The 22,420-nt window shown below is 41.6% G+C and overlaps 2 protein-coding genes across 2 annotated transcripts; both read left to right on the top strand.

Annotated features, from left to right (window-relative positions):
- Positions 1-4,002: 4,002 nt before the first annotated feature.
- On the top strand, positions 4,003-5,588 carry LOC106581890 (major histocompatibility complex class I-related protein 1-like). Its single transcript, XM_014164327.3, has 2 exons — positions 4,003-4,129; positions 4,341-5,588. The coding sequence occupies exons 1-2, from the start codon at positions 4,072-4,074 to the stop codon at positions 5,363-5,365; spliced, it is 1,083 nt and encodes a 360-aa protein (XP_014019802.1). The 5' UTR covers positions 4,003-4,071; the 3' UTR covers positions 5,366-5,588.
- A 985-nt stretch (positions 5,589-6,573) lies between these two features.
- On the top strand, positions 6,574-13,679 carry rgcc (regulator of cell cycle). Its single transcript, NM_001146584.1, is given in 5 exon segments — positions 6,574-6,782; positions 7,100-7,273; positions 10,113-10,223; positions 10,738-10,800; positions 12,801-13,679. Coding segments are annotated over 5 exon segments (390 nt in total). The 5' UTR covers positions 6,574-6,748; the 3' UTR covers positions 12,809-13,679.
- The last annotated feature ends 8,741 nt before the right edge of the window (positions 13,680-22,420 follow it).

Genomic DNA, 22,420 nt, shown 5'->3' with positions numbered 1-22,420 from the left:
ATCAATGATGAGAGAATAGTCAGAATAAAGTTTTCACTATATATTTTACCTCTTGGTGATGTCATTCGGAAATATAATGTTAACGTCACTGCTATGCGGATGATACACAGCTGTACAATTCAATGAAACATGATGAAGCCCCAAAATTGCCTGTTTCAGACATAAAGAAGTGGATGGTGGCAAATGTTTTACTTTTAAATTTGGACAAAACAGAGATGCTATTTCTAGGTCCCAAGAAACAAAGAGATCTTTTGTTGGATCTGACAATTAATCTTGACGGTTGTTTAGTCATCTCAAACAAAACTGTGAAGGACCTCGGCTTTACTCTGGACCCTGATCTCTCTTTTGACGAAAATATCAAGAATATTTCAAGGACAGCTTTTTCCATCTTCGTAACATTGCAAAAATCTGAAACTTTTTGTCAAAAAATTATGCAGAAAAGCTAATCCATGCCTGTGTCACTTCTAAATTAACCTTCTGAAATGCTCTACTTTCTGGCTACCCGGATAAAGCACATCAACTTCTGTTTAGCAGTTAGTGCTAAAATCCCAATCCCAGTGGGTCAGAAGTTTATATACACTCAATTGGTATTTGCTAGCATTGCCTAACTTGGGTCAAACGTTTCGGGTAACCTTCCACAAGCTTCCCACAATAAGTTGGGTAAATTTTGGCCCATTCCTGCTGACAGAGCTAGTGTAACTGAGTCAGGTTTGTAGGCCTCCTTGCTCGCACACCCTTTTTCAGTTCTGCCCACAAATTGTCTTAGGCTTGAGGTCAGGGCTTTGTGATGGCCACTCCAATACCTTGACTTTGTTGTCCTTAAAACCTCTTTGGGAAAGGTGGGGCGCTAGCGCCCCATCTCGACAACATCCGGTGAAATTCAAAATATAAAATGGTAATATTAAACATTTATGAAAATACAAGTATCTTACATCGTTTAAAAGCTTAACATCTTGTTAGTCCAACCGCTTTGTCAGATTTCCAGAAGGCTTTACGGCGAAAGCATACCATGCGATTATCTGAGGACAGTGCCTTGTGTACAAAAGCATTAAAAACATGTTCCAAACAGGCAGAGGCGTCACAAAAGTCAGAAATAGCTTTAAATTAAATCACTTACCTTTGAAGATCTTCCTCTGTTTGCAATCTCAAGGGTCCCAGCTACATAACAAATGGTCATTCTGTTCGATAAAGTCCTCCTTTATACCCCAAAAAAGTTTAGTTGGCGCGCTTGATTCAGTAATCCACCTGTTCCCCTCGTTCAAAATGCATACAAAGGAATCCCAAAAGTTACCAATAAACTTCATCCAAAAAAGTCAAACTATGTTTCTAATCAATCCTCAGGTACCCTAATATGTAAATAAACGATACAATTTAAAACAGAGAATAGTATGTTTATTACCGGAGATAAATAACGAAGTGTGCGCCCTCATCCACGCGCGCCACAAGACTACAGTCAAAATGAGAGCCACCTAGAAAAACTACAAATTCTAGCAAATTTTTTAAAAAACAAGCCTGAAACTCTTTCTAAAGACTGTTGACATCTAGTGGAAGCCCTAGGAACAGCAATCTGGGAGGTATTCCTTTGATTTTCCAATAAACAAGCATTTGAATGGGCAGACACCTCAAAAAATATATATTCCAGATGGATCCTCCTCGGATTTTCGCCTGCCATATCAGTTATGTTATACTCAAAGACATTATTTTAACAGTTTTAGAAACATCACATTGTTTTCTATCCAATAGTACCAATTATATGCATATCCTAGCTTCTGGGCCTGAGTAACAGGCAGTTTACTTTGGGCACCTCAGTCATCCAAACTTCCGAATACTGCCCCCTATCCCGAAGAAGTTAAGCCATTTTGCCACAACTTTGGAAGTATGCTTGGGGTCATTGTCCATTTGGAAGACCCATTTGCAACCAAGCTTTAACTTCCTGACTGATGTCTTGAGATGTTGCTTCAATATATCCACACAATTTTCCTCCTCATGATGCCATCTATTTTGTGAAGTGCACCAGTCCCTCCTGCAGCAAAGCACCCCCACAACATGATGCTGCCACCCCAGTGCTTTATGGTTGAAATGGTGTTCTTCGGCTTGCAAGCCTCCCCCTTTTTCCTCCAAACATAACCATGGTCATTATGGCCAAACAGTTTATTTTTGTTTCATCAGACCAGAGGACATTTCTCCAAAAAGTACAATCTTTGTTCCCATGTGCAGTTGCAAACCGTAGTCTGGCTTTTTTATGCCGGTTTTGGAGCAGTGGCTTCTTCCTTGCTGAGCGGCCTTTCAGGTTATGTCGATATAGGACTCGTTTTACTCTGGATATAGATACTTTTGTACCTGTTTCCTCCAGCATCTTCACAAGTTCCTTTGCTGTTGTTCTGGGATTGATTTGCACTTTTCACACCAAAGTACATTAATCTCTAGGAGACAGAACGCGTCTCCTTCCTGAGCGGTATGATGGCTGCGTGGTCCCATGGTGTTTATACTTGCGTACTATTGTTTGTACAGATGAACGTGGTACCTTCAGGCATTTGAAAATTGTCCCAAGGATGAACCCGACTTGTGGAGGTCTACAATTTTTTTCTGAGGTCTTGGCTGATTTCTTTAGATTTTCCCATGATGTCAAGCAAAGAGGCACTGAGTTTGAAGGTAGGCCTTGAAATACATCCACAGGTACACCTCCAATTGACTCAAATGATGTCAAGAAATTTCTAAAGCCATTACATAATTTTCTAGAATTTTCCAAGCTGTTTAAAGGCACAGTCAACTTAGTGTATGTAAACTTCTGACCCACTGGAATTGTGATACAGTGAATTGTATGTGAAATAATCTGTCTGTAAACAATTGTTGGAAAAATTACTTGTGGCGTGCACAAAGTAGATGTCCTACCCGACTTGCCAAAACTATAGTTTGTTAGCAAGACATTTGTGGAGTGGTATGTAAAACTTCCGACTTCAACTGTATATTATCCATGTCCTTGTTCAGCCACGACTCAGAGAAACATATTACAGTTTTTCAGGTCCCGTTGATATAATAGTCTCGAACAGAGCTCATCCAGATTGTTCTCCAGTGATTGTACGTTCGACAATAGAGTGGAGGGTAGAGGTGGATTATTTATTCACTAAAAGTTATTTTGTCAGGTTGCCCACACGTCGGCCTCTCTTATGCCGTATTTTCCTTTTACGAGTTTTGGGGATTAGGACCTGGTCTGTTGTGAGCAGTGTATCCAATGCTGCCGACTCACTGAAGTAGAACATTATGTACAAAAAAAGTTAAGATAAGCGCAAAAAAATACACAAAATAGCAGCTATCCATTGCAGCATCATTCTATAGACAAGCCTCAGGGGCGGACTGTGACCAGAAATCGGCTCTGGCATTTTTATTACACCGGACAATTTATTTCCTTGAGGCCCCACAATGGCCCATATTGTTCTCAAGGCCCCCACACCAGCCAATTTTATTTGTTAAGGCCCCCATTATTAGCGAGATAATTATCATTTTGAAAAAAAAATCTAAGTAAGACAGGCCCACTTGGCTAGAAATGGACCAGCTCATCTAGCATTTGCCCGAAATGCCAGATGGCAGTCCGCCCCTGGTCAGCCTGGAGATGACAGGGAGTTACTATAGCGCAGCTGTCTAGTTTTCATGGCTTGGGCTCTGGACACAAGGCCAGATTGTGAAATAATTTCCTTAGGCAAGCTCTCAGAAATCATTTGACATGAAATGGCAATTGGATCAAATCAAACAGTGATACAAAACATAAGAATCCACACAGGAGAGTTTTTGTAAAATGAGAGCCTAATTTAACAAAAGAATAGCTTGGAACACACAAAATACTTTAATAGGCAGACCGAACATGTTTTTTCTCCTAAATTATCATTATTTAAATCCCTAATTCTGTTTGAGAAACAGTTTATTGCAGATTTGTCCAATGACAGCATATACTAGGTGTTTGCCAAGAAAGTGAAAGTGTGTAAGGCTTAGTGAAAGTGAAAGTGTGCCAAATTATTTGAGAGCTGCCCTAGAAGCATATGAGCGTACAGAAAAGTATTGAACACATTCAGAACCATGGCAAAACTGTGTTTCTTTTTGATTTTGCTTTCACTTTACACCATCGTAAACGCAGGTAAAATGTACTTTTTATTCTCTGTCATATCTCATTTAGTATACATCTTGATTCTAGGAGCAGTGTGAGCACCAGCCTAGGTGGTGTTTAGTACCATACTGTAGAGAGTGCACCCAAAACTCTTAGGAAAACCGAGTAAAATATTTTCAGGAGCTTTTCAGACATTGTAAAAATATTCACGGATCTTGTTTTCACCTTCATTCACATTCAGGATCTCATTCTCTGTGGGCATTCGCAACTTGTATCTCAGGAGAAGCACCTTTCCCTGAGTGTAGTGTTGTGTTGATGCAGGATGACATTCAAGTTGGCTACTTTGACTCCAACAAGGAGCAGTTTATCCACAAGGGACCTTACGCCCCAGACGAAACGGAGGTTGAAGAAGCCCAAGATGCAGCTTATGTGTTTGGACACATGTTCCTCAGCATGAAAAGGCGACTGTCAGACCTGAGGTATCGCTTTAATTCCACAGGGAATATAGATGTTCAGCAGAGAATGGCTGGCTGTGAGATGTTGGATACTGGTGAACCCGGCCTTATTCTGTCCACAGATGCTTTCAATGCAATTTTAGCTGATTTAATATATTACAACATGACACATTATTCATACAATTCTGGAAACCTACTGTCGCCATGGAGTGAGGTGCATCAAACATATACAAAATGGCATTATCAGACCATTTACCTACCCGTTTGCATAAAAACATTGAAGAGATTTCTGGAGAGATTGAAGAACTTTGTGATGCGTAAAGTGCGTCCCAGAGTCAGGCTCATACAGAAAGCCATGTCAGGAGGTGCCTGTGTGAGTTGTCTGGCGTTTGGTTTTTACCCCCGACACATCAACCTGACCCTGCTGAGAGACGGCCAGCCAATAGTAGAACAGGAGATGACTGGGGGCCAGTTGCTGCCCAATGGAGACGGGACCTACCAGATGAGAAAGAGTCTGGAGGTCAACACAGAGGAGCTGAGAGAGAGACACAACTACACCTGCACCACCTCCCACCTCAGTCTGGACAACAAGCTGGATGTCAGCTGGATACCTGAGTCTGGGATGGACAGAGTGGGTCTTTATGTCAAGTCAGCTCCACTGGCCACGGTGGCCATAATTATTCTACTCAGCATTTTCGTTTGTGTAAGGAGGAGAAACACGGCTGGCTCCCAGACATTGTCACAGCTCTCCAACGCAAATGATGCCCAAGTGGCTGAGCAAATTAGCCTATCTTCACATTCTGAGACCTGATATATTTGCTGCTGCCACTCATGCAAAGACTTCAAAGTGAAAAGCCAATACAATGTAGGTTGATCTATGTTATACAGTATATAGCTTAATGAAGACAAGTATTTTTATGATGCAGTGGTGCATAAGCGATCCGAAAATGTGTACTGACAGTGCTATGATGTATGTATTGATTTGATATGTAAAAAAAGTGTTTTGTACTGCATTAAAGATCCATCAAAAATCATCATGAGTTTGGTTAATTACAAATGAGGGGCAAGAAATCTTACCCTAGAACAAACACAGAATATCAGAAATACTGTTTATCCTACTTATCACACCGTATTTCACATCAGATACCATAGGATATGAATATTCAGTCAGATTCTTGATGTACTGTATTTTATTAGAGGGGCCAGCTTCAGGGGCTGCAACTCTACTTCACACCACATGGTGTCGCTCCAAATTATTATTAGCCTACTACCAGAAACTCAATTAGGTTGCCGGATTTATGTGTAATTCCAGTTCCAGTCCGTTCTGACAAAGACCACACAAAGATATTGAAAGGGGATACCGCACAGAGACCGGAGTCTATTTTAGGAATACATTTCATGCTATGATAGGCCACAAGATTAAACTTTTTTGTACTTATGAATGAGACTATAAACAAATCTTGAATAAGATCGGCATTGTCCACATTTCAAATAATACATTGTTAAATAAATTGTTCATTAGTTTAATTAGTTAACAGTGTTTTACCACATTCTGTTCAAAAACTGCCCAGTGATAGAAGACGGAAATCTCAGGGTCAGGGATATAAATAAAACCTGAAAGTATTGCACGTACTGTACGCCCGGTAAGCATTACATCTTTGACCGCTTAGTGACACACAAGTTGTTTACAAACACAGTTACCGGGGATGACGCGAGAGAGCGGAACATCACCATAGGAATAGAAAACGGTCACTGATAGGCCTATACCGTAAAATCATGCATGTTGCGTTTTCTCAATTCAATTCAAGGTGCTTTATTGACATGGGAAACATATGTTAACATTGCCAAAGCAAGTGAATTAGATAATATACCAAAGTGAAATAAACAATAAAAATGAACAGTAAACATTACACTCACACAGAAATTCCAAAAGAATAAGAATTTCTCTCTCCCACCTCTCTCTCTCCCGCCTCCTCGGAGTCACCCCCCCTGATGTGGGTAAGGGGAGAGTTTAAAACCAGTCTTGAGACGCAGGACACTTTGTCAGAGGGACAGCGCTTTGCTTTAGCGGACCAGTAGTGGACAGGAGCACACAGAGTGCAAACACGTTGTTATTGGAAATACCCGCGGAGTTTACTTCGTTCCGAACAAGTTCATTATACTGGATACTTTTGAGATTCAAAAGACAAGAAAAATGAAGTCTCCAAAGTTGAAGTCTCAAGGCAAATGTAAGTTAGACCATCTCATATGTTGTTCTGTCGACTTCCACTGGACAATGCACTGCACACTGACCAGGCACGGCGTTATTGGACCTTTCAGAAAGGGAGCCATGAAGTTATGTGAAACCGTGCAAGTGTGGTTCTTATTCAACAGCTGTTACAATGTAACAATGTTTCAATCTAACATGTGTGTTGCACATATTTCAATGACACAAAAACATAGACTGTCGATAGGTTGCATGGGATAGGCTAAATTAATAGCGAGCTATTTATTTTATTAATCAGTCCAGTATAGTAACGCATGCTTATTCCCTCCGTTATTTCAGCTAAATTCCTTGAGGAGGATGATCTGTCTGACGTGCTGTGTGAGTTCGACGCGGTGATCGAGGATTTCACTTCCCCGATGGAGAAGAGACACTTCCAGTACGACGAGCACCTGAAGACGGTGAAGAGACGGAGCAGTGCCAGCGTCAGTGACAGTGGCATCAGCGACTCAGAAAGTAAGTGAACCTTGCACGCACAGACACACACACAGTTCTCCTAGTACCCCCGAAAGACAGTGTAGCAATTGTGCTGGAATGCCTGCAACAGGGTTTGAACCAACGACCTTTCAGCTACAAGGCCTGACAGAGACTGCAATTACATAGCCTACAAGGCGGCAACAGTAGCAGTAGAAACATTCTCAAGCAGTGACAGGACCTATCAGAAGCCTAGATATGTTACTGTTTGCACTTTGAGGCTCACAATTCCCTTTACTCCGTATAGTGCCAGACTGAATTGCCATTCGTGCTAGATTATACATTGTCATGTGTCCCACAAGTGCTCTTCCCGGTCTGCTGAAAACCTATAGCAGGCAGACAGACACACACACACTCCCTACAGCCACACACTCCCTGATAAGCATCAGTGTTTGACTTGGAACTGGAAACTTTCAATTTCTCAGACAGACCATGCCTCGGTGGATGCCTCTGGAAATGCTTTCTCTAACCCTAACCATCCTCACTCAGTGCAACTGAATGAGTGGTCTCTCTCTCTCTCTCTCTCTCTCTCTCTCTCTCTCTCTCCCTCCCTCCCTCCCTCCCCAGATCAGAGTATCTGCCAGCCTCTCCTCATGTTCAGAATGCCTTCTCACTAACCTACATCACAGACTGACAGTTCTGTTATTGTTTCCCACTCTGAGGTGCAGCTCTCTTTCAGCCATGCATCCATCAGTCCTAACACACAATAGCTCTCCCCTGCGTGAGACAGGTCACTCTTCAATGCACTACCATGGGGAGGACAGGACCCAACACAGGAATCCTAGACCTAACGTTTTTACACTCGTCTGTAGATAACATGTTCTGGTAACTCTTCACATTAGGTTCCTCTGAAAATCTGTGTGCAGGAGTTATGCGATAGTTATTCTGTAATTACTCAAGTTAAAAACGTTAACTGAACCTATTATTACGTACTCTTTGAGTTATTACTAAAACAGATAAATGAAATAGTAACTCTCTCTGTGAATGCCAGGCCCCGGTCTTAAACATGCAAAACTGGACACCATCCTTCCTAACTCGTTCTGCAGACGTGGAGTTTGTAGAACACACTACAGAGCACCATGAAGTTATCCTTTCACATCTTCCTACAGAAATCCCAACCCACTCACATGTGGTTGGGAAATGAAATCAGTGTTCGCTTGGGGAGCGGGAGCATATTTCTGTCTATGTGTAACTGTGTGAGGTTATCACATTTGGGTTAGGGCCCGAGGCGTAGCACACACACACACACACACAAACACCCCGTATGGTAATGCACTGCTTGACGTCTGGGAGACTTCATAGCTGCTTATGACAATGAAATCTAAGCGCGTATAGGCTATCACAGAGACATGGCTGGCTTGGAATATGGGGGCTTGTGTGCCAAATATGCAGCAGTAGCTCAATCTAAATCCAAGATCTCTGGACCTAGATCAAGGTTTTTTTTTTGTGTGTGTGTGTGTGTGTGTGTGTGTGTGTGTGTGTGTGTGTGTGTGGGTGTGTGTGTGTGTGTGTGTGTGTGTGTGTGTGTGTGTGTGTGTGTGTGTGTGTGTGTACTTGCATGTGGTGCTGAGAGGTGGAGGTCAGGGGTTACTCTAGGTATGTGCTGTACATCAGAGCCACTCTGTCAGGGTCCAGTGGAACTCTTGAGTGAGGAGAGAAAGAGAGAGAGAGAGAGAGAGAGAGAGAGAGAGAGAGAGAGAAAGATATTTTGAGGTTTGCCGGTTAAGCTGCTTATGCTGTAGTAGTTAGCCTCATACTCCTAGTCAGACCTGTCAAGAGTGTTAATACAAGGATTAAGTAGCAGACCAGCAGACCTCAATCTAAGCAGGACTTGAGAAAGGAGTTCCTTTGGATTACCTTTGGATTGGAGACAGCACAGGGAACTGAATGCATTTCTGTTGAAAATGACCATAGTAAAACAACTCGTTTTTGGGACGTCTATCCATCTACAGTACCCACCCTGACTTTATAACATACTTTATAGTCGGACAAAACTGAGCTGTGTAGAATTGAAATGAATTCCACTATACTGCCCATTTCTATATTGTACGGAGGAGAAACAACTGTTCTCTTACTCTCTCCTTCTCCCAACACCATTCCTTTCCTGGAAAAAAAACAAACAGTGATACAGATCTGTCGTGTTCTGTGGCCGGCTGAAATATCTACTGGCGGAATCAAAGTGTTCATTATGTCACTTATGCAATCACATAGTCAACGCTTTGACCACATAGGGCCTGACTTACCCAGTTTTACCACTGTGGGGAATGCAGGAGGGAGAGGGGTAACGTGTGTGTGTACTAGACGTGGCAGAGTTAAATCAAGCACACACTATTTATCACACAGGAGAAATATGTCCCTCTCTGAGTTAGGGTTAGGGCTACATCTCAATAGTTAAAGAGAGAGCTAGAGAAAGAGACATAGATAGATAGAATACCGCTGTTAAAATACCGCTGTTAAACAGCGGTATTTTGTTTTGGCCCTGTTTGAGGGGCCCTCATTGACTTCCCACCACCCTCTACTCATGTCCCTGCTCTGACCCTTTCACACTAACCAGATGACTTCTGTCAACTTATGAGTTAGGGAACCCACAGTCAGTCTGCTAGTGTGTGTGTGTGTGTGTGTGTGTGAGCAAGTGTGTGTGTGTGCAAAACATATGGATGTGGCAATAGGCCCTACAGCTGCTTCGGCCATACAGAAAGGTGATCAGTCTTTTAATCTCTCCCTTTCTCTCTCTCCCCCTTCTCCCCCTCTCTTCCTCTCTTTCTCTCTCTCTCTCCCCCTTCTCCCCCTCTCTCTTCCTCTCTTCCTCTCTCTCTCTCAGGTGCTGAGTCGCTCAACAGGAACAGCTTCAGTATCAGCGATGAGAGACTGAACTCTCCCAATGTCTTCTCTCCCTCTCCCACCTCCCCCCCACCTCTCACATCACCCAAAGGTGAGCCTCGACCCACACACGTATGCACGCGCACACACTCGCAGACACAAAAATGCAAGCGCGCAACACACACAACCGTCAGCATTCTCACCTTTCCACACACACACACACGTCATTCTGCCTACAACTTTTCTATACTGTATGCAAAGTCTTGTCCCAGTTTGACAATAGGAAGCATTTGCCAAAATGCAGCTCAGTATCACTCCTGTTTAGACAGAAGGATAGATGCAGGATTCAAGTCAAATGTTACAATAGGCAGCCCTATTGCCTTAGGCTTAGAGCACCTCAGCTATCCTCAGCTATTCCAATAGGCCACCTATTAACCTATTAGCGTTCAAGTGACTCATTCTTCTTATTTAGTATTGTAGTAGGTGTGTGTATATTTGTAGTAGATAATGCCATGTAATGTTCAATTCACATAATACATGATGCATGTTCATTTGAGGTTATGCAATTGCAGGTGGACAATACAGTTCTACTCTATCATCTGACCCTCTCTCTATGTTGTTTACAGCCAAACTGGGAGACACTAAAGAACTGGAGGACTTCATTGCTGACCTTGACAAGACGTTAGCAAGTAAGCTCTAATAGCTTACACCATTCACAGTACACTGTAGAAAGTAACTGCCTAACTCATTAAAGACATTAAGTAGTGGCAACTCAAACATCTCCAATGGTCAGTAGAACTCAAATCATAAAAGTAGTACTAACTCAGATGTCAATAAGATTTCTTATCACTTAATGTTTTTGAGTACTGTTAACAAATATTAGGTGATTGAAAAAATATAACTGTATTTATTTATGTTCCGCTAATCTAGTTATTCCATTTCTAGAAGTTATTGTGATTTAATATTTTAAAGTCAGTATAACATTTATTAAAAACTAAGTTGATCTTACTTGATTCTATTGTGTTTTACGTCTTTACTTAAAATAATGAAGTAATAGTCAGACACATTGATATTTCAGTAAAAAACATGATTTATCTGTGTTGTGCTGATATAGAATTATTACGTTTTTGCACGTTATGAATACTTTATAGTGCCACTTGGCTTTGATTTTAGAGGATTTATGATACTTGTACACAATGCTGTAGGCACGTTCGAAGAAATAAAAATAAATTTCTAGTATATAGTATTAAGCAGTTTATGGTGCTATGAGATGTAATTGATCATGATGAACAGATATCAAAACCGTCGGACAAATTGATGTTCAATAATGAGACAAGCCATTCCCACCATTAACAAGGTCATGTGCGCCGGTCTTAATGACAGAGCTTAAAGCTCTATATCCAGTTACTGATATGAGTACTGTGCTCAACAATGCTGGCTAAGGTGAGTTAAAATGACAAATCGTCAAAGACATAAAACAATGTTAAACATTAAGACACGATCACTGAAAATGACTCATCAGAACGACTTACTACTTAACCTTGAACAAAAATTGTAACGAAGGTTAATCATTTAAGTAAAGGGGACCCTACAATTTAATGTTTACTACAACAAATATTCATGTTCAAGTAACTTCAAGCATTATAGTTCAGAATACATAATACAATTTAATGCCAAAAAGCTCATAAAACACAAACCAGTTAAGTATTTACAACTTCAAAAGATAACAATATGGGTGGTGATGATGTGACTTTATTACTTTAAGTATTGAACACTGAAATATTTTGAGTTGGTTTTAGGCAACGGGTTTCCACAAAACAAAAATGGTAGCAGAACAAATGACTTATTTTACAATGTACTCAATCAAGGGAGTGTGTTCTCTATGCTAACTATGTTAGATATGCTAACCACCAATACATGATTGTCACGCCTTGCTGTTTCTCCGAAACAATGAGCTCTTAGCTGTCAGCTCTAAACAGGGTTGGGGTATGGGGATGTATGAGGATGTATGGATAGACCATGTAAGGCCTCGAGGGAAAGGGAAGATATCCCTTTCAGCTGTCACTCATGTCATTATGTCTTGACACACACACACACGCAGCAGCCTATGTAAGAATGTAACCAGAGAGAGAGCCTAGTTTATGTGGCGGGTACAGACCAACATAGCTCAGTTTATTTGTTTTGGACCGATCCTTTACTACAGTAGTCCAGAGTGTTGGAACTTGCATCAGGGCGGTTACATTGGAATGTGCCCACGTAAAACCTGGGCTGGAATATCAACTGTAAACGTTAGCTTCGGAATTGGAATTACCAATGGAAGTGTTCCGGTGCTTTTCTTAACCAGGCGGTTAGAGTACTGAATGTTCCTCATTCAAACCAATGGGACGGTTAGTCATTCAGTCACATTTCGCGATGGGACAGCAAGCCACATAAAGTAAAGGGACAGTCAGTTATTTGTCATTCAGGTTAAGCAGAGCCTGACATTTTTATTAGGGACTGCAGTGTTAATGATGGCTGCCAAGTAAAACTGACCACATCTCCTAACTAAGAATAGTGTTGGACTGCCAAGGAGCCAGAGAGGCTACTGCTAAGCACTGTGTGTGTGGGAATTTGTCTGTCCGTCTGTCCTGAGGCACGTAGAGGAGTCTACAGTCCATTACTAATCAAACGTCTGTCTGTCTCTCCTTAGGCATGTGACACGGAGCCGGAGAGAAGTGGCAGAGAACCTTTTTAGGAGAGTAGCCATCGCGAGGAGGGGACTCCCTGTCCAGCACCCCAGAACACACACACACCAGGAGTGCTGTGAACATAGCACAGGGACAGTCACAGTGACCGTCAGACTTGCTGAACAACTTCATCTCAAGGCTGTGTCCCAATATTATAAGACAGCGTCATCTCCTTGTCTCCTTTCCTTCTCCTCGTCTCATTTCCCTCTTGATCTGAGCTGATTGGACTGGATTGTTTTTTCTAGGTTTGCACGGTAAGAATGGGCAAATCTGAAATGGAACCTCATGTTCTATTGCACTATTTGGCATAGAGTGATATTTCGTACGCAGCCCCAGTTTATAAACTATTAGCAGTCATGGAAGAGAGGAGACTAGAGGAGACTAGGAGATTAGGAAGGAGACAAGGAAAGGAAGCTTTGTAAAAGTATTGGAACACTGTTAGACAGACAAACACCATCTCACATACACGGGACAGGCTGTGCGTCCTTTATACAAAACTTGAGCTGGAAGAGTATTTAAGAAATTGCTTTTTACTATATAAGTATATTTGTAATTGTATAGAGCTGGTCATTGTAAATGTATCAATAATACTTTTTTGTGAAATATATTTTTGTATCTGTGTAAATAATAATTGTTTCAAATTCTATTGCCTTGGTATTAAAAAGCGTATGATAAGTTTAAGGTTTGGCACACGTTGACTGAAGTTGAGATGTTTGATGCTTCTAACGAATGCAAACTAAAATCTGGATTAACTCTGAAAAACTGGAATGCAACACAATGTATTGAATACAGCTAATATCAATTGCCTACCAGAGAATATTAAAATGAAATATTGTTGTTTTAAAATATCTCTTCTCGTTTTTACCCCCTGCTTGCTTTATTGGTCTCCCTTTTAACAAGGCTATATTGGGGGGAGTTTGAGTTTGAGTGACAGCTGGTCACTGGCCACCGCCTTGGCACTGAAGGACTGTGTCCCTCTGTGTCCCTGTCTCTATGACTTCTATGAGTGGTAGTCAGTGACCTGCTGTTGGTGTCTGTGCAGCTCTGTACACAGCTCTGTGGGGCGTAGACAGACATATTGAAATAGACATTCCAATTCCCAGGGCTCTTGTGATCATTACTCAACCCTTCAACAAAGCTAGTGGTTATGAAACTATGGCTATTTATAGACTGAGGTTGGTGAAGGGCAGGTGGGGTTAGGAGGTGTCTAGAAGGGATGTCCTGTTGGTCGCGGTCACAGGTCGTTGAGAGAAGACAGACTTCCCCCCAGCGGCTCCACAGTAACATTACAGCTAGCGATGATGAGGACTTCACCTCTTTCTACTGGGATATTTTGGCTCATTTTGTTTTTATATAAAATGACTCAAGAAAGACCAGAGTTAAAGACTTTGGAGACTCTCCTCTGACTGCCATCCCTATCTGCATGTGACTGAAGCAGCCAGATATCTGCCAGTCTGTGTTGCTGCAACCATGGGAGCAGGAAGCTGGCAGAGACCCACCCTCCATTTTGTTTCTTTAGTACAGTTGGCACAGGGCAAAACAGAGCCCACTACAGCCCAGCCGCAGTCCACCTGTTGGTATTGTCCTGTGCCAGGGAGAAACTGGGTCCAGGCAGACATGTTGACACAGCACATGATCCCTCGGGGCCCGATGGTCCCTTGGCTTCTAAAACAACGCACCCTGTCGGCAGGGCCGGGCGCCTTTTTGGCACTGCTAGCACGTTGGGCATGGCGCTGCATGGGCTTGGCAGTTGGCAGTGGAGACCCAGCCTCTAGATCCCAGAGAGATGCCAGCCGCATCCAGGGGCACTGGGCTGGAAGTGTGGGAAAGACGAGGGAGATGGATCAGGTAAGGGGGCAGTGGGGTAGATGGCAGGGTGTGGACGTTGGGCAAGCAGGGGTATTAGTTGGGTAGAGGTCTCGGAGGGTTATTCAATGTGGGATGGTGATGAAATAGGTAGGAGGAGGAGATGGCAATATTTAGACTCTTACAGTTCCTACAGAGATAATGATGCATGGGGAAGCGTCAGTTGGTTTGGACTGAACTGAGAAGTCTATACCATTCACCTTATGATTATGCAATGGTAGTGTTTTCAATGCACCTGTCAAAGCCAGTTTGGTCATAGATGTTTCACTATGAATATGCACGCACATACACACACACGTTGTTTTCATCAGAAGAGAAGAGGTTGCAAATGTGTTCAATGTTTCCGGCAATCAAATTGTATATAGTAGCTTTATCTGTAGTCAATCAGGTACAATATAGGGAAAGATCTAGGCAACAGAGACTGTCAAATCTTTATGATTTTTGACAACATTCGGGCATGCAGAGATGCAGAGAATGAAGTTGGGTTACTTCTGAGTAACTTTGGGTTACTCCTAAGTCATCATATCCAACATTGTGACCTTCCATTATAGAGCTTTCCTTTGGTGTGCATTGAGGCCTATACAATCGTGGCCAAAAGTTTTGAGAATGACACAAATATAAATTTTCACAAAGTTTGCTGCTTCAGTGTCTTTATATATTTTTGGCAGATGTTACTATGGAATACTGAAGTATAATTACAAGTATTTCAGAAGTGTCAAAGGCTTTTATTGACAATTATATGAAGTTGATGCAAAGAGTCAATATTTGCAGTGTTGACCCTTCCTTTTTCAAGACCTCCGCAATCCGCCCTGGCATGCTGTCAATTAACTTCTGGGCCACATCCTGACTGATGGCAGCCCATTCTTGCATAATCAATGCTTGGAGTTTGTCAGAATTTGTGGGTTTTTGTTTGTCCACCCGCCTCTTGAGGCTTGACCACATGTTCTCAATGGGATTAAGGTCTGGCCATGGTTTCCTGGCCATGGACCCAAAATATCAATGTTTTGTTCCCCGAGCCACTTAGTTATCACTCTTGCCTTATAGCAAGGTGCTTCATCATGCTGGAAAAAGGCATTGTTTGTCACCAAACTGTTCCTGGATGGTTGGGAGAAGTTGCTCTCGGAGGATGTGTTGGTACCATTCTTTATTCATGGCTGTGTTCTTAGGCAAAATTGTGAGTGAGCCCACTCCCTTGGCTGAGAAGTAACCCCACACATGAATGGTCTCAGGATGCTTTACTGTTGGCATGACACAGGACTGATGGTAGCGCTCACCTTGTCTTAACCGGACAAGCTTTTTTCCGGATGCCCCAAACAATCGGAAAGGGTATTCATCAGAGAAAATTACTTTACCCCAGTCCTCAGCAGTCCAATCCCTGCACCTTTTGCAGAATATCAGTCTGTCCCTGATGTTTTTCCTGGGGAGAAGTGGCTTCTTTGCTGCCCTTCTTGACACCAGGCCATCCTCCAAAAGTCTTGGCCTCACTGTGCGTGCAGATGCACTCACACCTGCCTGCTACCATTCCTGAGCAAGCTCTGTACTGGTGGTGCCCCGATCCCGCAGCTGAATCAACTTTAGGAGACGGTCCTGGCGCTTGCTGGACTTTCTTGGGCGTCCTGAAGCCATCTTCACAACAATTGAACTGTTCTCCTTGAAGTTCTTGATGATCTGATAAATGGTTGATTTAGGTGCAATCTTACTGGCAGCAATATTCTTGCCTGTGAAGCCCTTTTTGTGCAACACAATGATGACGGCACGTGTTTCCTTGCAGGTAACCAAGGTTGACAGAGGAAGAACAATGATTCCAAGCACCACCCTCCTTTTGAAGCTTCCAGTCTGTTATTCGAACTCAATCAGCATGACAGAGTGATCTCCAGCCTTGTCCTCATCAACACTCACACCTGTGTTAACGAGAGAATCACTGACATGATGTCAGCTGGTCCTTTTGTGGCAGGGCTGAAATGCAGTGGAAATGTTTTTGGGGGATTCAGTTCATTTGCATGGCAAAGAGGGACTTTGCAATTAACTGCAATTCATCTGATCACTCTTCATAACATTCTGGAGTATATGCAAATTGCCATCATACAAACTGAGGCAGCAGACTTTGTGAAAATTAATATTTGTGTCATTCTCAAAACTTTTGGCCACGACTGTACATTCATATCATATTGTGTTCCTTCACTGTATTCACCTTTCCTTATTTCTATTGGGGATTGTGTTTCTGCTTGCTGATGAAAGTCTACTAACCTATGAGACCAGTCTTTGTAATGAATACATGTAATTGGAGTGTGATTTTACCGATGAATGATTCCTGCACACAATGTGTTTATTTTCCATTTTCTTTTTGACCAGGAATTATATTTGATTTGATGTAGGAAATTGTTTGGTGAAAAATGCATAAAATGAGAGTAATTTCACATAATTCTGCACCTTTTGATTGTATTCCCAATTTGATCATCATGATTTAGTGACTGCAAAGAAAATCTAATGATCTACTGGATGAAAAAAAATGAAATAGAACTTTCTGTTTTGCCTGCTTGGACTTGAGAGAAATGTATGTTTGTGTTAATCTTTTTGCAGATCGCCGTGTTCTTGTGATGAACGTATTTTTGACAGTATCATACAGTTTTGATGAATGTATTTATGTTTTGAGATGGCAACTACATTTTGAAAATGCATTTACTGTTTTGCAAAAGGCCACAGTTCTGTGTCTTGAGAACACTGTTTTGAAAATCGAAAACATTGCTCAAAGAAATGCTTGTATGCGATCAAGAAAAACTGCAACAACATTTCTACAGATGCAAAGCAGTTCTTTCTACAGTTATTCAGTTACCGTGTCCTACTGTGTAGTTTCTCAAGTTTCACATTCATTATGATGAAGACATGTTCTTTTAAATCAATTTGACAGACCTATGACCTAACAAGACATCTGTGTGACTATCCTGACTCATTCTGCTATGAGGAAATGATGATGCAGACAACTACTGCTATGCTTTGTCTAAAATGGACAATTAGCCAAAGATTCACCTCATATTTGTCTACGAATGGGTATTAGTCAGCATGGCAAGAGATGGAGAATACTCCAATGAAGGGAACCCACCCACATCTCCAAACTGATTTCACACAACCCCAAGACTCCCATGACCTCCCACACGCACACACACACACACACACACACACACACACACACACACACACACACACACACACACAAAAACACACACACGTCTTACTATACTTGTGAGGAATTTTTGGGGACCAACAATTGATTCTCATTCAAAATCCTATTTTCCTTAACCTCTAACACTAAACCTAACCCCTGACCCTAAACCTAAACCCAATTCTTACCCACTAACCCCTAACCCTAATTCTAATTCTAACCCCTGAACCTAAACCTAACTCTTACCCACTAATCCCTAACCCTAATTCTAACCCTAAACCTAACCCCTAAGCTTAAAATAGCCTTTTTACAAGTGATAACCTGCAAAATGTCCTCACTTTTCAGATGTTTAGTTGGTTTACTATTCTTGTGAGGACTTTTGGTACTCAGTGCCATTTAAGATGCGGGAGGATTATTTGATAAAAATGTATGAGCATGACATTTTTATGAGCATGGCCTTATTTCTATTGCAGCATGTTGAATGAACAACCCAACAGATCCACAGATGATGCAATCTCTATTGCACTCCCCACTGCCCTTTCCCACTTGGACAAAAGGAACACCTACATGAGAATGCTATTCATTGACTTCAGCTCAGCATTCAACACCATAGTGCCCTCAAAGCTCATCACTAAGCTAAGGACCCTGGGACTAAACACCTCCCTCTGCAACTGGATCCTGGACTTCCTGACGGGCCGCCCCCCAGGTGGTAAGGGTAGGTAACAACACATCTGGCACACAGAAATAGGGAGAGAGAGATTGTCATTTTTTTCACTTTCACTTACTTAGCTAGCAAATGCAGCAACAGTGCCCTCCACTAATATTGGCACCCTTGACAAAAAAAATGTATTTGCTGTTTATCCTCTTGGTCTTTCATTCAAAATATTCACAAAAATCAAACATTTAATTGAAGTAAAATTATTGAAAAAAATAAATGTGAAAAAAATGAAATACATTTTTTTCTCCCAAAAATATGTGCCACAATTATTGGCACCCCTAGAAATTCTTATGAGTAAAATCTAACTTAAGTATATTCCCATTCATATTTTATGTTTTTAAGTTCACCTGAGTGATTAGGAACATTTAAGTGGTAAGCCATTACTTCCTGTTTCACTGGGGTAGAAATATGAGGTCACACACAGGCCAAGTTCACATAGTCTTCCATCACTATGGGAAAGACCCGAGAATACTGTAATGATGTGCGGCAAAAGGTTGTTGAGCTGCACACATCAGGAAATGGCCATAAGAGAATAGCTCAACGGTTGAAAATGCCCATTTCCACTATCAGGGCAATAATTAAGAAGTCTAATGCAATTGGAGATGTTAACAATCAGCCTGGAAGAGGATGTGTGTCTATATTGACCCCACACACAGTGAGGAGGATGGTTTGAGTGGCCAAAAAATCTACAAGGATCACAGCTGGAGAATTGCAGATGTTAGTTGGGTCTTGGGGTCAGAAGGTCTCCAAAACTACAATCAGAAGCCATATACATAACCACAAGTTGTTTGGGAGGGTTGCCATAAAAAAGCCTTTGCTGTCATCAAACAATAAACTCAAGTGCCTACAGTTTGCCAAATGTTACTGGAACTTTCAATGGGAATGGTTTCTATGGTCAGGTGAGACCAAAATAGAGCTTTTTGGAAACAAACACCAGAGGTGGGTTTGGCGTAGACAGAAAGATATCCATGCAGAAAAGTACCTCATCCCCACTGTGAAGTATGGTGGTGGATCTTTGATGTTGTGGGGCTGTTTTTCTTCCAAAGGCCCTGGATAACTTCCTTGGATACACGGTATCATTGACTCCGTCAAGTACCAGCAGATATTAAATCAAAATCGGACTGCCTCTGCTAGGAAGCTTAAATTGGGCCGTGGTTGGATCTTCCTGCAGGACAATTTATTTATTTTTATTTATTTTATTTTATTTCACCTTTATTTAACCAGGTAGGCAAGTTGAGAACAAGTTCTCATTTACAATTGCGACCTGGCCAAGATAAAGCAAAGCAGTTTGACAACATACAAAAACACAGAGTTACACATGGAGTAAAACAACATACAATCAATGATGCAGTAGAAAAAAAAAATAATAAGAAAAAAAAAAAAGATTATATACAATGTGAGCAAATTATGTGAGATAAGGGAGGTAAAGGCAAAAAAATGCCATGGTGGCAAAGTAAATAAAGTATAGCAAGAAAAACACTGGAATGGTAGATTTGTAGTTTGAAGAAAGTTCAGAGATAAAATATAAATAATATGGTGCAAAGGAGCAAAATAAATAAATATAGTAGGGGAAGAGGTAGTAGTTTGGGCTAAATTATAGATGGGCTATGTACAGATGCAGTGATCTGTGAGCTGCTCTGACAGCTGACAATGATCCGAAGCACACCCCAAAATCAACACAAAAATGTTTCACTGACCAAAGAATCAAGGTTTTGCCATGGCTATCCCAGTCCCCTGAACCAAACCTCATAGAACACCTGTGGGATGAGCTGAAGAGGATAGTGCACAAGCGTGGACCTCAGAATCTGAAGGATCTGGAGAGATTATCTATGGAGGAATGGTCTCAGATCCCTTGCCATGTGTTCTCCAACCTCATTACGCATTATAGGAGAAGACTCAGAGCTGTTATCTATAAGGGGTGCCAATAATTTTGGCACACATATATTTGAGAAAAATATTTGTTTTATGATAAGAATGTATTTTTTATTTCATTTCTTTGACTTTAATTAAAGGTTCGATTTTTGTGAATATTTTGTATGAAAGACCAAGAAGATAAACAATAAAGACATTTTTACCAAGGGTGCCAATATTAATGGAGGGCACTGTAGCTAGTTCAGCCTACTGAAACACCCTGCTCAAACAGAGGGATGCTATGTTAGCTATCTGGCTATGACTTTCCAACACATCACTGGAAGACAAGGTAGGACAAGGTAAGCTTTTGGTATTACTAATTACTAATTTATTGCCACCGAGGCCCGCCGGTGTAACTAATTACTGTCTGTTCACTAACATTACTGCATAATTGTAGCGGGTTTACTAAGTTGTTAGTTCTATTAGCTATGCTGACTAATCTAATCCATAGATTAGAGCCTAATGATTTATTTAAATTGACTGATTTCCTTATATGAACTGTAACTCAGTAAAATATTTAAAACTGTTGCATGTTGCATTTATGTTTTTGTTCAATATATTTCTCATGTGTTTTTGTTCTACTTGACTTTTTTCATACAACTACTGATATCGATTAGTGCATTGTTAGGAAAGAGCAAGCAAGAAAGGCATTTCACTGTACTAGTGCACGTGACAATAAAAGATGTAAACTTTATATATACACACATACAGTATCCGTCCTGGTGTCTATTTTTCCTGCTGACCTCTTGCCAGGTCGGCCTCGTAAAATATGTTTTTAACCTCAAGGTTATTTCCTTGTTAAATAAAGGTGACATGAATATCTTCCTTAACAACCATACAAACATTGACCTATATGGTTAATGTTTCAGCTTAGCCTTTATCATGTGTCACCTGCTAGTCTCAAATTGTTGCAGGTCAGCAGGTGTATCAAAGTTATTTTGCTGAAATGGCCAAGACCCTGGTGCCGCACTGGCAGAGAAAAAAAACAGAATTTCAGACACTAACAGTTGATATATCAACCTGATTTATAGTAAAGTAAAGATAGTTCCCTCTCCCTCTCTTTTCAATAAAGATATACAGTGTGATGTGTAGGTATGAATTTGCTGAAAAGGCAAATTCAGAATGGCTCTAGGACTACATTGGTGAAAAAAATAATTTCAGACTCTGTTGTCAGACATATTCACCATTCTGATGTGTACGACACTGATGTGAAAATAATTCTCTCCACATGTCTGACTCAATTATGGTGGTACGTCTGTGCGTGCCTGTTTGCCTGCGTGTGTGTGTGTGTGTGTGTGTGTGTGTGTGTGTGTGTGTGTGTGTGTGTGTGTGTGTGTGTGTGTCTGTGTGTGTGTGTGTGTGTGTGTGTGTGTGTGTGTGTGTGTGTGTGTGTGTGTGTGTGTGTGTGTGTGTGTGTGTGTGTGTGTGTGTGTGTGGGCGTACCGTGCGGGCGTACCGTGCGTGTGTGTGGGCGTACCGTGCGGCCGTGTGTGGGCGTACCGTGCGGCCGTGTGTGGGCGTACCGTGCGGCCGTACCGCGCGTGTGTGTTGGTATGGTATCGAATGCTTCCCTCAGGCCACACAGCTTGGGCACAGTGATTTAAAGTGATGGGACACCTAGACTTCGGCCCTTCCTCTTCCTTCAGTTCTGCCATTGTGGTTGTATCCCCCTTCCTCTCCCATCGGAGCCCCAGTGTCATTAATGACCTCTCACACAAAAAGGCCAGGCCAGCACAGGGGGACAGGGGCCAAATCTTCAGACTAGTTTCCCAGCCAAATGTATGGCAATAGTGTATTCTCCCTATCTATATTCATATATTCATCTATATTCATATATTCGTACAGCTTTTATCTATCTCCAGCTTCTCAGGCCTGGGAGAAAGACAGTTATGAAGACTGTAAGCATCACATCATTATCCCAGATGGGT

Source organism: Salmo salar, chromosome 21, assembly GCF_965601325.2.
Source record: "Salmo salar chromosome 21, fSalSal1, whole genome shotgun sequence".
Classification (NCBI taxonomy): Eukaryota; Metazoa; Chordata; class Actinopteri; order Salmoniformes; family Salmonidae; genus Salmo; species Salmo salar.
Note: the sequence above shows the minus strand (reverse complement) of the source record. Positions and strands in the feature narration are given on the sequence as shown.